The 14,717-nt window shown below is 44.2% G+C and overlaps 1 protein-coding gene across 2 annotated transcripts in view; it reads left to right on the top strand.

The window, feature by feature from the left end:
• The first annotated feature begins 11,497 nt into the window (after positions 1-11,497).
• Positions 11,498-14,717, top strand: part of slc37a2 (solute carrier family 37 member 2) — a 47,125-nt gene continuing 43,905 nt past the window's right edge. Inside the window, exon 1 of one of the 2 annotated variants that reach the window (XM_028810443.2) lies at positions 11,498-11,912. In XM_028810443.2, coding sequence (XP_028666276.1) covers positions 11,854-11,912 — 59 coding nt within the window. In that variant the 5' untranslated portion in view covers positions 11,498-11,853. The remainder of the gene's footprint in view (positions 11,913-14,717) is intronic. The other variant, XM_028810444.2, reaches the window with a different exon arrangement.

Below are 14,717 nucleotides of genomic sequence, written 5' to 3' on the forward strand. Positions count from 1 at the left end.
TCCAGAGTCAATCCACGCAAGGCTGCAGGACCTGACAACATACCTGGCCGTGTGCTCAAAGAATGCAGCAGTCAACTGATTGGTGTCCTCACAGACATCTTCAACACATCTCTGAATCAGTCGTCAGTCCAAGCATGCTTCAAGTCGACCACCATCATACCAGTGCCGAAGAAGTCATCAGTGTCATGCTTGAATGACTACTGACCAGTTGCCCTCACCAGTTGCCAATCATCATGAAGTGCTTCGAAAGGTTAGTCATGTCACACATAAAGACTAATCTCCCTGCCTCCCTTGACCTTCTTCAGTTTGCAGACTGCTCAAACAGGTCAACTGAGGATGCCATATGCTCTGCCCTTCACCTCTCCCTGACATATCTGGATAAAAAAGACACGTCAGGATGCTATTTATAGACTTTAGCTTCAACACAATCATCCCTCAAAAGCAGGTTGTAAAACTGAGCAGGTTGGGCCTGAACACCACTCTTTGCAATTGGATCTTGGACTTCTTGACAGAGAGGCCCCAGTCGGTTCGGATGGGCTGCAAGACTTTCAGCATCATCACACTGAGCACTGGAGCGCCGCAGAGCTGCATGCTTAGTCCACTGCTCATCACCCCGCTGATTCACGACTGCACAGCCACACACAACACCAACCACTTCATCAAGTTTGCGGATGATGCGTTGCTGGGACTGATTAAGCATTGATGATGAAACAGCATACAGAGATGAGGTGGAACGGCTGTCTGCATGGTGTGAAGACAACAATCTATCTCTCAATGTCGACAAGACAGAAGTGATAATTGTAGACTTCAGAAAATAACATCCTGCCCACATCCCACTCAGCATCAACTGTTTAGATGTGGAGACTGTTAGGAGTGCCAAGTTCCTCGGTGTGCATATAACTGAGGAATTTACGTGGACACAAAACACCTCATCACTAATCAAGAAAGCCCAGCAGAGACTACACTTCCTGAGGCGGCTGAAGCGAGCAAGTCTTCCCCCTTCCATCCTCACCATGTTCTACAGAGGCACCATTGAGAGTGTTCTGACCAGCTGCATCACGGTTTGGAATGGCAACTGCAACATATCCGACCGCAAGCGCCTGCAAAGGATAGTGAAGACAGCAGAGAACATTATTGGGGTGCCTCTCCCTTCACTACAGGACATACAGTATTTTACAAACGCAGTGTCCACAAGGCCTGCAGCATTGTGCAGGACCCCTTAAACCCCTCAAATGGACTTTTCACACTTCTGCCATCCAAGAGAAGATACTGCAGCATCAGAGCCAGATCTGCCAGGCTGCAGGAGAGTTTTTACCCCCAAGCTGTTAGACTCCTTAACACCAGGCTGCCCCCTGGGATCATCCACACGGCCTCAACCCCCTCTAAAAACAGAGCTTTTATACATGCAGGTCACTGTCCTGCAAAGACGAGTGTGCAGGGAGAAAAGAACTGAAAATCTCATACTGACCTTTAAGGATTTTGATATTCTTGATATCCTTCTGCTGTGAAACATTCTGACCTGTCATTGATTACACGTCTGAAACAACTATTACCATACACTGATAATTTCTGTATTACCTATATCTATTATTTATTTATTATATTACATATTTATTGACTATATTTATGTATGGCGGCACGGTGGCGCAGTGGGTAGCGCTGCAGCCTCGCAGTTGGGAGATCTGGGGACCTGGGTTCGCTTCCCGGGTCCTCCCTGCGTGGAGTTTGCATGTTCTCCCCGTGTCTGCGTGGGTTTCCTCCGGGCGCTCCGGTTTCCTCCCACAGTCCGAAGACATGCAGGTTAGGTGGATTGGCGATTCTAAATTGGCCCTAGTGTGTGCTTGGTGTGTGGATGTGTTTGTGTGTGTCCTGCGGTGGGTTGGCACCCTGCCCAGGATTGGTTCCTGCCTTGTGCCCTGTGTTGGCTGGGATTGGCTCCAGCAGACCCCTGTGACCCTGTGTTCGGATTCAGTGGGTTGGAAAATGGATGGATGGATATTTATGTATCTAGTTTGCAAAATACCATACATTTTATTAATCTTGTCTTTGCACAATGTCTTGTTTTGTTTGTGTTTTAATTTTAAATTTAAATTTTTTATTTGGACTTCATGTTGTTACACTGTGGACCCTGAGCTTCGCAATTTCATCTATCTGTATACTTGTATATGGTTCAGATGACAATAAAGTTCGCTTTGACTTTGACTTAGTCAGGGAGGTGACCAAGAACTCAGTGGTCACTCGAACGGATCTTCAGAAGTCCTTGCCTGAGATGCCCCTGCTCAGAGGATGGCCATCTCGGCAACACTGCACCAATTAGGTGAACAGGACGGCCCACTTGCAGTTTGACAAATGGTATTTAAGAAGACTCCGAGCATTAAGAAAAAGATTCTCTGGTCCAATGAGACAAAAACTGAACACTTTGGGCAGAACTCCAAGCTCTATATCTGATGAAGAACAGGTACTGCATATCACCTGCCTAATACCATCCCTATGGTGAGGCCTGGTCATGGCAGCATCATCCTAAGGGACAGGGAGACTGGTTAGAATAAAGGGAAGGTCACATGCAGCCAAATACAGGAAGGTCCTTGAAGAAAACTTCCTCCAGAGTGCACACCGCATCAAACTGGGGTGAAGGTTTACCTTTATGCATTAAAATAACCTGACACATACAGCCAAGACAATGATAGAGTGAATTTGGGACAAGTCTCTGTGTGTCTCCAAGTGCTCCAGCCAAATCTCATTGACAAATCTGTGGAGAGACCTGAAGATGGAGTTTACAGACGCTTCCCATTCAATCAAATGGAGCTTGAGAGGAGAAAAAAAACTGCCCAAATCCAAATGTGCAAAGCTTGTGGAGACTTACCCTAGAAGACCTGAAGCCTGAATGTCAGACCAAGGGGATTCTACAACAGTCTGAATACATATATGAATGAAAATATTTCAGCTTTTAACTCTTAATAAATTTGCAAACCTTTCTGAAAACCTGTTTTCACTTTGTCATTATGGGTTATTAAGTGTAGAGTGATGGGTAAAAATGGCAAATGTGTCCATTTAAAATTAAATCTACAACCCGAGAAGTGAAGGGGGTCTGAATACTTTCTGAGTCCACTGTGTACAACACAATGTGTAGAGTAGAAGTCAGTGGATGTCATGTTAAGTTTTAGAAGACCCTGTTGAGACCTCGCATGAAGTGCTATCTGCCGTTTTTGTCTCCAGGCCATAAAATATATGTAGCAGTGCTCCACTTCTTTTCATTTTGTCATTATGGCTTATTGAGTGTAGACTGATGGGCACAAATGCTAAATGTGTCCATTTAAAATGAAATCTACAACACAATAAAGTGAAGGGTTCTGAATGCTTCCTGACGCCACCGTACTTCTCCACTTGATGATGATGTACTCCACACACCAGGACCAGGACGACCACCTTCACCCAACAAACAGCCTGGTTACATGAGTACTGTCACTGCCAGGCCACCATCACTGCTTTCTTTTATGGCCTGGAAATTGTGATGTAAGTTACTCTTTGCTGTTTTCCATGCAGCATGGAATCATGTACCTTGGGCAACTGCTTGGCACAGACCTGCAATTGTGGTTTATTAATCCTTCCCTGGGATTCATGACAAACAAGGTGACTCAGGTCATTGTGATCGTGGCTCAGAGTATCTAACAAGAGAGCTGCACTCCGAGATAAAACAGCAATGAAACACAATAAGAAAGGCCTGCACTTTAATTAAAGGAGGTGAAGTAACATCCTGACCCCACTGGAAGACCCCCTCCAGTGACCTCTTGTGCTTACCTAAACAGGTGAAGGAGAGGACATCTGAAGGTGGGAACTTTGTGCCCTGTGAAAGATTGGCACCCTGTGTCAGATCAGGCGTTAACCCTGTAATTGGATAAACAATGGTTTGAAAAGGAATGAATGAGTTTGACTCAGATGCTCAGAACTATTACCAACCACATCGACCATCCGTGTCTTCAGACTCATCCATCAATGTCACTCTTTCTCCATCTCATGTTGCTCTGAGAGTCATTGATATTGCAAGATGGCAATTCTCTTATTAATGGTGAAGTATGGCACATGGGATGTTTGCGGTTTACTCTATGAAGGTTAACGGAGTGGCATCGTTGTTCTGAGAGGGTAAACTATGTGGCATCTCCAAGAGCCTGTCCCATTTAGCTTATTGGCACCTGCAGCATCATTTACGTTCTTTTGGGATATTTAGTCCTACCTCTGTAGGTCAGTCATTTTCACGGGAGGGCTGCTGGAGCAAATCCCAGCCAGCAGAGGGAGTCAGTCCATCGCAGGGTGACCTCTGTATGCCTTTCCGTAACTATCACATAGAAGGCATTATTGTCATTATCAAATCAGGTTTACCTGGGTCACATCACTGTCATGGCAGGGTGATATCCATCCATCCATCCATTATCCAACCCGCTATATCCTAGCTACAGGGTCACGGGGGGTCTGCTGGAGCCAATCCAAGCCAACACAGGGCACAAGGCAGGAAACAAGCCCACCGCAGGGCAGGGTGACATCCTGAATTTAAATTTTAAAGTTTGTGTAGTTTAGTTTTAGATTTAACATTAATTTAGAGTTCAGTTTTAGTTTATTAGCCTTATTCATGTTAAATTAAGATTCTAAGCATGAAAACTGTCTATCCTCTATAAATGTAACACGAAAGGCACTATACATGGGTGGTGTCATTGTCATGGCGGACATAGACTGACAGAAAAGCAAATTATATGACTGAAAGATATGAATGGCACTATACTGTATAACAGATAAATGATGAATGGAGATAAGTAGGAAAGGAAACTGTATGATATGATATGAATGGCACTATATGATAGCTAAATAGACAGACAGAGAAAGGCTCTATATGATAGATAGATAGATAGATAGATAGATAGATAGATAGATAGATAGATAGATAGATAGATAGATAGGAAATGGACCAATGAAAACACTACTACTAGTTCTGTATAAAAATGGGATATGAATGGCACTATATCATAGACTGCTGTCCACAGGGTGGCATCACTATGGTTTCAGGCTTAACTGCTTGGCAACCTATTTATCTTTCATGTTCAGCTTAAAGAGTGCATCAGATACAGTTGTGAGCAACGCTGACCACCACAAGAAACAGGCCTGTCTCCTTTTCTCTTCACTCTACACAACTTTGGTTATAAATGTCCCATCCCAACAGGTCATGTCTCCTTGCAGAAATTCTCAGATGATTCTGCACTTAACGGGTGTATTGATAAAGAGGAATGAGACAGAGGAGAGGAGTTGGGGGAAAAACTTTGTCTCCTGCTTCAAAAAAGATTGTCTGCATCTTAACATCTATGGTGCGCTGGGCTGGTGACGTCCCTTCAAGAGAGGCCCACCAAATCAACAAGTTAATTAAAGGGCAGGCTCAGTTATGGGACACACTCTGGACCCCCTGGAGGTCATAGCAAAGGACAAAATTAAAAAAAATGAGTGCCATTAAGAACAATGCTGCACATTCTCTCTGTGTGAGAGAATGTTACGGGTGCTCCTTTATACCAACATCAATACGTCTGCATAATATCTCGCTGTGGCTGTGACAGCCAAGTCTGATGTTTTTCTTTCTTTTAAATTTTATTCCTTTTCAGTCATTCTGGTGTGTGTTCAGACTATAGTCTGTATATATTTATGTATTTATTTAAAGAACATCTGTAAAAAGCCAAATTTCCTCCTGGGGACAAATAAAGTTCTATCTATCTAACTATCTATTATATAGTGCCTTTCACGTCTAGCTATCTCTCTACCTGCCCTTTTGGTAATTCTGTGTCCTGGGGCATCTCAAAATACCCAGCCTCCTAAACTTTAACTAAAGCATCCTAACCTTATCTTGTAGAGTCAGAACTGATTTGTAATTCATTAAAATTCACACATATAATTTGACTGAATTGTTGGAAGTAAAATGGTTTTGCTTGTCAATGCCCATTCTCTCAATCTGTGTGCCACCCTCTTATCTTGCCCCCTGCTACTAAGGTTATGTCTGCCCTCATCTCTCTGCACTGTGAATGGCGACTCTGTGTCTAATCTTATCTTAGCCTTGTGATGTCACTGGGCTAAGAATATCACATTTACAAAGGTGGCATTATTGCCTATCATTTGTTGATAGTATGGCTCTTTGTTCCAATTGCTGCGTGGCATCAATGTCATGCTACTTTTAGCCAAGTGGCATCACTGCCTGCTGTATTGGGATTAACAAATTAAATAAGGTTTATCTGGGCAGCATTACTGTTTGGTGTCAGTCATACCTGGATGACATCACTGTCACTTCAGATGTAGCCGTATTTCCGTTGGTGTCTTCCATGTCAGGCATTACTTGATGTCATTTCTTTTTATTATTGTAAGCTTAGTAGGAAGCAGCTGTGACTTTCATGCATGCCACAGCTGGATGGCATCTCTTTCAAATGTGTTGGGGGGTGTAGCCATTAATCAACTTGGGCTTAATTAGATGGCATTGCTGAATGTTGTGTTAGGTTTCTGTTACGTATTTCTGAATATCATGCTAAGTTTAACTGAGTAGCAGCATACAGTAGGTGCCTACATGTCAGACTTACATGGTGCTCATGACTATAACTTCAAATTTAAGTGGATGGTATGACTGCTGATCAGACTTAGTTGGATGGAATTACTGTCAGTCATGTCAAGCTGAACTAGTTAGCATTGCTGTTAAGGTTATCGGAGTGATTTTGCTTTCTATTATGTGTGATTGAATTCCATGCCATTGTTGTTTGCTTTGGTAAATTTCAGAAGGCTGACAAGCTGTCATTACTGTTATTTTAAGCTTAAACTGTATGAGTGGAATTGCTTTCTGCCACGCTAGAGCAAGCAGAGTGACGCTACTGTTAGTTTGGCAGTAATGTTGACATTCAGGTTTAGCCATTTGTCACTTGTTATACCAAACTTAGCCAAGTGGCTTCACTCTCTTCTGCATTTCATGCCAGTCTTGTCTTTGAGGCATCACCATCCATTGTGCTAGGGTTAGCTGTGCTGAAATGTAAACTAGGTGATGTTAGGCTTAGGGTGCCCACTGGGCCAATGATTTGTGCTGCTACCTCATGGATGTGGTGACTTGGGTCCAAATCCAGCACCCAGGTCTTGTCTGTGAGGAGTTTGCATGTTTAGCTCAAGTCTGTGTGGGTTCTGCACAGGGGACTCCGGTTTTTCTCCCACCTCTCCTAAGATTGTGTAGTGTAGGCTAAATGCCAACTCTAAACTGACCCCAGTGTAAGTGAGTGTTGGTGTCTGTGTGTGTGTGCCCTGAGACAGAGTTTTTCCAGCATTGCACCCAGTGTTACTGTGACAAGCTATACTATCCTAAATTATATTAAACTAGTGGGAAAATGTATGGCTGTATTGAATGTTAGGCTTACTTGAGTGGCACTGCTGCCCATCATACCAGGCTCATCTGAATTTCAACACAGCCAATCATATTTGCTTATCTGGCTAACATGATGTCTTAACCTTACAGCATTAATGTTTTGTCAGTCTTAGACAGATGACATCAGTAAGACTGTCTTCTCCTCCTTTCAGAGTATCATATCTGGCTTAGGAAGGTGCCATCGCTGTTTAGTATGACTGACATACAGATAGACAGCTAGGCAACAACAATATCTTCTCCATCTGAACCAGATGGTAATACTGCCATGTTCTCCTTAACTTGGTGCATTGGTGTCTATTTTATCAGGTTAAGATGGCACCACTGCTTATTGTAATAAGATGACCTGGGAAGCAAGACTGCATCAGTGTGCTGTCTGGATTAACCACATGAGTTTGCTGGCATGTCCGTCCGGTTTAGCCAAGTGAGATTTCTGACTATGATTAGAACATTAGAACACTCTTGACGAGAACAGGCCATTCAGCCCAACAAAGCTCGCCAGTCCTATCCACTTATTTCTTCCAAAAAACATCAAGTCAAGTTTTGAAAGTCCCTAAAGTCTCACTGTCTCCCACACTACCTGGTAGTTTATTCCAAGTGTCTATCATTCTTTATGTAAAGAAAAACTTCCTAATGTTTATGCGAAACTTACCCTTAACAAGTTTCTAACTGTGTCCCCATGTTCTTGATGAGCTGATTTTAAAATCACCGTCTCGATGCACTGTACTAATTCCCTTCATAATTTTAAACACTTCAGTCGTGTCACCTCTTAATCTTTTTTTGCTTAAACTGTAAAGGCTCAGCTCTTTTCATCTTTCCTCATAGCTCATCCCCTTCAGCCCTGGAATCAGCCCAGTTGCTCTTCTCTGGACCTTTTCTAGTGCTGCTATGTCCTTTTTGTAGCCTGGAGACCAAAACTGCACCCAGACTCCACATGAGGTCTCACCAGTGTGTTATAAAGGTTTAGTGTCACCTCTTGTGACTTGTACTCCACACATCAAGACGCTATATAACTTGACATTCTGTTTGCCTTCTTAATGGCTTCTGAACACTGTCTGGAGGTTGATAGCTTACAGTTCACTACGACTCCTAAATCCTTCTCATAAAGTGGACTCTCGATCTTCAGACCTCCTATTGTGTATTCAAACCTCACATTTTTACTTCCTATGTGTAATTCTTTACATTTACAGACATTAAATTTCATCTGCCACAAATCTGCCCAAGCCTGTATGCTGTCCAAGTCCTTCTGTAATTTTATAATGTATTCCAAATGATCTACTAATCCACCTATCTTGGTATCATCTGCAAACTTAACCAATTTGTTACTTATATTCCTATCTAAATCATTTTTATATATTAAAAATAGCAGCAGCCCCAGCGCTGCCCCCTGCTGGACACCACTCTTAACATCAGCCAATTCTGATGAGGTTCCTGCACCATCACCCTCTGCTTCCTGTGTCTGAGCCAATTCTTCACCCATCTAAAAACATCACCCTGAACTGCCACTTCTTTTAGTTTGATGCCCAACCTCTCATGTGGCACCTTATCAAATGCTTTCTGAAAGTCAAGATAAATAATATCATATGCTCCACTTCGAACATATCAAGCTTAAGTAGAGGCCACCACTATTTATTGTGATAGATGTAGCTGGACAGTAAAACGGTGTCCTCCTCCTAAACCAGATGGCATTGATGGCACGTCAGAGCCACTGAATGGCAAGACTGTCTCACATTAGCTTTATCTGGCTAACATGACTGCTTAACCTGATGGCATAACTGTTTAGTTAGTCATAGCCAGATGGCATTCCTGTCTAACATATTAGGCCTAAGTTGATGCCATCACTGTTTATTGTGATAGACTTACCTGGGTAGCTTGTCCAGTTTAACCACATTTTACTACCATTATGCCTAGCTTGGCCAGATAGCATTGTTATGTAACCTTTGGTTAACTCCATCCATCCATCCATTCTCTTCCACTTATCCAAGATCGGGTCATGGGGGCAGCAGCTTGAGCAGAGATGCCCAGACTTCCCTCTCCCCGGCCACTTCTACTAGCTCTTCCGAGGGGGAATTCCGAGGCGTTCCCAGGCCAGTCGAGAGATATAGTCCCTCCAGCGTGTCCTGGGTCTTCCCTGGGGCCTCCTCCCGGTTAGACGTGCCCGGAACACCTCACCAGGGAGGCGTCCAGGAGGCATCCTGATCAGATGCCCGAGCCACCTCATCTGACTCCTCTCGATGCGGAGGAGCAGCGGCTCTACTCTGAGCTCCTCCTGGATGAATGAGCTTCTCACCCTATCTTTAAGGGAAAGCCCAGACACTCTGTGGAGGAAACTCATTTCAGCCGCTTGTATTCGCGATCTTGTTCTTTAGGTCACTACCCACAGCTCATGACCATTGGTGAGGGTAGGAACGTAGATCGACTGGTAAAATGAGAGCTTTGCCTTTTGGCTCAGCTCCTTTTTCACCACGACAGACTGATGCAGAGCCCGCATCACTACGGATGCCGCACCGATCCGCCTGTTGATCTCCCGCTCTATTCTTCCCTCACTCATGAACAAGACCCCAAGATACTTGAACTCCTCCATTTGGGGCAGGATCTCGCTCCCAATCCTGAGAGGGCACTCCACCCTTTTCCGGCTGAGAACCACTGTCTCGGACTTGGAGGTGCTGATTCCCATCCCAGCCACTTCACATTCGGCTGCGAACTGATCCAGAGAGAGCTGAACATCACAGCCTGACGAAGCAAACAGGACAACATCATCTGCAAAAAGCAGCGACTCAATCCTGAGCCCACCAAACCGGACCCCCACAACGCCCTGGCTGTGCCTAGAAATTCTGTATATAAAAGTTATGAACAGAATCGGTGACAAAGGGCAGCGCTGGTGGAGTCCAACTCTCACCGGAAACGGGTTTGACTTACTGCCGGCAATGTGAACCAAGCTCTGACACCGGTTGTACAGGGACCGAACAGCCCTTATCAGGAGGTCCGGTACCCCATACTCCTGGAGCACCCCCCACAGGATTCCCCGAGGGACACGGTCAAACGCCTTTTCCACGTCCACAAAACACATGTAGACTGGTTGGGCAAACTCCCATGAACCCTCCAGGACTCTGCCAAGGGTGTAGAGCTGGTCCACTGTTCCACGACTAGAATGAAAGCCACACTGTTCCTCCTGAATCCGAGAATCGACTATCTGATGGACCCTCCTCTCCAGGACCCTTGAATAGATTTTTCCAGTAAGGCTGAGAAGTGTGATCCCTCTGTAGTTAACTACCATCACTAAATATGGCAGTAGACTTAGCTGGGCAGCAGAACTGTCCTAGTGCTATAACCCAGATGGCGTCCCTGTCTATCATGAGATACATGTCTGTGCCATCACTTATCACTATGATAGACTTAGCTGGGTAACATCACCATCTGCACAGTTTCGCATATGGCACTGTCGCAATGTCAGCTCGGCAAGCTGCTTGACTAAACCACACACTAGCGGACTTTTTGAATGCGTGTTACCACTGCCACGTTAAGTGAAATGGGTGGTATGTGTGCTGCCAGTCAAATATTGGTCAGAATGTTGGCTGACATCTTCTGCCAGGATTCGGAATCACTGTCTTCAGGCAAAGCCCATACTCAAAGTTAACGGCGCGTGTCTCCCACTGGTTTAACACACGGCAAGAAACGCAAACTAGGACTTGTTTGCAGCTTATCTGCTAATGTGAAGGTCTCTGTGCCACAAGAGGAAACGAGAGTTTATGACTTTAAATGTGCGGTTTGACTGAGTCAGGGTGCTCCGCGCCTCGCCTCTCAATACCCAAACTGTTCTCACACGAACGCGGGGGACACTTCGGCCTGAGTTAAGCAACATCTCACCAGCCGGGTCGCACAGATTTTAACGAGATCCTCTGCCCCGGTGTGTCATTTAATTTCTGTTTAGTATCGGGTTTTGTTTTTTTTTTAAGTATCTGCATATTTAACTCATTTGACAAATCTCGCCAGCGACGTAGAAGGCACGCGCGCGTTTAGGCGTCACGCGCACTCCCGTGCGTGTGCCTCTCCGCCTCCTTGGAAAACAAAACAGGCGCGGTGACGAGAGCGAGCTGGAAAAAGCGGGCCACGTGACCAGGAGGAAGGGACGCGCGATGACCCTACGGAGCGTCGCTTAGCTGGCTTCTCCTGCTCTCCCTTTGTGGGGGCGGTGGCATGGGAAACGAAACGAAGTCTCTCCGGGGCGCCTCCCCCCGCCTCTAAATAGCCGGTTCGTTTACCTTTGCTTTTTCTTTGTCGATAAAGTCAACAAACAGCTCCTGGAGACGATGACGCTCCGTAAGTGAGGAACGCGGAAGGGAAAGCCGATCCCCGAGATCTCGTCTTGAGCCACCGTTGTCGCCGGCTTCACCAAGTGCCACGGGAGCGCTGTGTCCCACGCAGCCGAAGCCATGAGGACCTCTCTGGCACCGGGCATCCGTCTCATCACCTCCTTCTCCCGGGATAGCTGGTGAGTGATATCGTGATGTCTCGGATCGCGAGTTCTGAAATAGGCGCACAAAGAGCAGGTGTCTCTGAACCGAAAAGTGTGTGTGTGTGTCTGTCTGTCTGTCTGTGTAAGCGTGAGAGGGAGTGAATGAGTTACAACTTGGAATTTGAGTTTGCTCAAACGTGTAAGTAACACAACGCACTGAAAGAGGGTCTGTCGCAGTATTGAAAGACTAGAATTCATTAATCGTGTGTGTGTGTGTGTGTGTGTGTGTAAAAGGCAAGTGGTAAGCAAATCAGTATCTGAGACCAACCCAGTTATAACTTTGACAGCAAGCCTTTACGAATATATATGAAAGACTCCCTTTGAACGATATCGGTGTGTATACCACGACTGCTGCATCGGTAAGTCTGCGTAGACTCCATGAACTTCTGTGAATCGGCATGTGACACAAAACAAGGAGTAGTTCAAAAACTCTGTGGACCAATCTTAGAGCAAAACCTCATGTACACTATACAAGTCCATACGTGGAGAGTAACTCTGACGGAGTACCTGTGTGAGACAGAGCCACAATGTGACAGTAAGTCAGCCCGTTAAGCAAACCGATGCAGTAAGAGGTGACATGACTGAAGTGTTTAAAATTGTAATGGGATTTTAGTGGATACCATCCGTTACTTTAAAATGAGTCTGACAAAAGTACACTTGTTAAGGGTAAATTTCACACAAACGTTAGGAAGTTTTCCTTCACCTAGAGAGGTACAGATTCAAGGAATAAGTGGACAGTAGGACTCACAGGGACATTCAGAAGTCCTCTTGATGTTGTTTTGTAGAAATTGGTTGGACAGGATTGGAAAAGTTTGTTGGACTGAATGGGCTGTTCTCGTCAAAAATGTTTCTGATGTGCTAACTGTATATAGATGGTGATATAATATACACGCTGTGGTGGGATGACGCCCTGCCTGGGGTTTGTTTCCTGCGTTGCGCCCAGTGTTAGCTGGGATTGGCTCCAGCAGACCCCCGTGACCCTGTAGTTAGGAAATAGCGGGTTGGATAATGGATGGATGGGTAATATACACGCTAGTACAAATTTCACCCTATCCTGACAAGATTGACCCAATGAAGACCTATAGAAACACTATCAATACTCATTGTGTGTGTGTGTGTGTGTAAAGAGTGTTTAGCAAGACTCAGTTTATGTGTATGTGTGTGTGTGAGAGAGAGAGAAACAGCTGCAATTTAAGAGCAGGTCTGCCAGAAACCTTACACAAATATATTATAGAAACTATGTCAGTACATAATGTGGGTTTGCAAAAGGTGTGGAGTGAGTCTGAAGATGTGTGTTTTTCTGTGTGTGGGAATGAGCTACACTTGGACATCAAATCCTGTTATAACCTGTATGCAGATGTGGTATGGACACTACTTGGTATGTGTGAGAATGTTTAACAAGACTGAGCTTTTGTGAGAAATCTAGAGTTTCAGAGCAAGTCTGTCCAAAACTGTATACAAATATGGTATAGAAACACCTCAGGTAAATGTTTAAGAGTGTGCAGTAAATTTAAAGCTGTCTTTGTGTGTGTTTGGGAAAGGGCTACACTTGGACACCAAGCCTCTCGGAAACTGTATACAGATAAGGAATGGAAAGAATATCACTACACTGTGTGTGTATAGAGTGTTTAGCAAGACTGAGTCTGTGTATGTTAGGAAGCCACAATTTGAAAGCAGGTTTGTTAGAAACGATAACAGTTATAGTATAGAAACCCTTTCAGTACATAGTGTGTTTGTTAAGAGAGTGCAGCAAGTCTGAATATGCCTGTGTTTGTGGGAAAGAGCTACATTTAGACGGCAAGCCTGTCGTAAGCTGTATACAGGTGTGGTATGGAAAGAATGCCTGTAGACAGTGTGTGTGGCAATGCAAGTACTTTTCTAAGAGCAAAGTGGAACTCGACAGGAAGTCTGTCGGAAACTGCACGGAGATGCAGTATAGAAATACTTTATGTAAAGTGTCTGTATGCAGCAAGTCTGAATTTTGTAAAAGCAACTTGATAAGAAGTCCTGCCTGAAGATGTGTGTGTAGGGCCTCTCCTTAACCAATATCTGGGCAGCAGCTGCTCCGTAAAGGTGCGTGCATCACTCTTAACTTGTATATTTGGGCATGTGATCCATCAGAAATTATAGACAATGGAGTAGCTGATACACTCACAATCATTTCTGTTATTGGCTCAGACAAGACCCTGGATCATTAGAGATTACTTATCCACCTCATCATCATCATCATCATCATCATCATCTTGTGATCAGAGGTCAGATAATTAAACAATGAATTCATGTCTCAGCAAATATCTCAAATCAAATATTAAAGGTTTTTCATTCATGAGTTTAATTGATAGACTTGAAGTTATTCAAAAGTCAGTGAAGACAAACTCATGAAAAAGTAAATGACTTCAAAGTAAATACTTGTTAGGATTATACATGAGAACATATTAGCATTTTATCAGATTTTATTATAAAATTAGAAACCATACATCAGGTAAAAAAAAAAAAAACATGTCTTTGTGCACATAAATGTGTCACATCTTTTCAAGCAGTCCACCGTAAACTTTGTGCTACAGTGGTAAACACAGTATTACTGCCCACAGGATGTGTATTTAAGTGGACAGCAAGTCTGATTGTTTGTATCTGAGAGAAAGTGAAGTGGAACTTGATGGTAAGTTAGATTCTGTACACTCCTGCAGTATTAAAAAAAACGTTCTGTACTCACTGTTTTTGTGTGTATAATTCAAGTGTGCAGCATGTCTGAATTGGTGTGTATTACACACTCAACCCGAC

The sequence above is a fragment of the Erpetoichthys calabaricus genome, chromosome 9, assembly GCF_900747795.2.
Source record: "Erpetoichthys calabaricus chromosome 9, fErpCal1.3, whole genome shotgun sequence".
Taxonomy (NCBI): domain Eukaryota; kingdom Metazoa; phylum Chordata; class Cladistia; order Polypteriformes; family Polypteridae; genus Erpetoichthys; species Erpetoichthys calabaricus.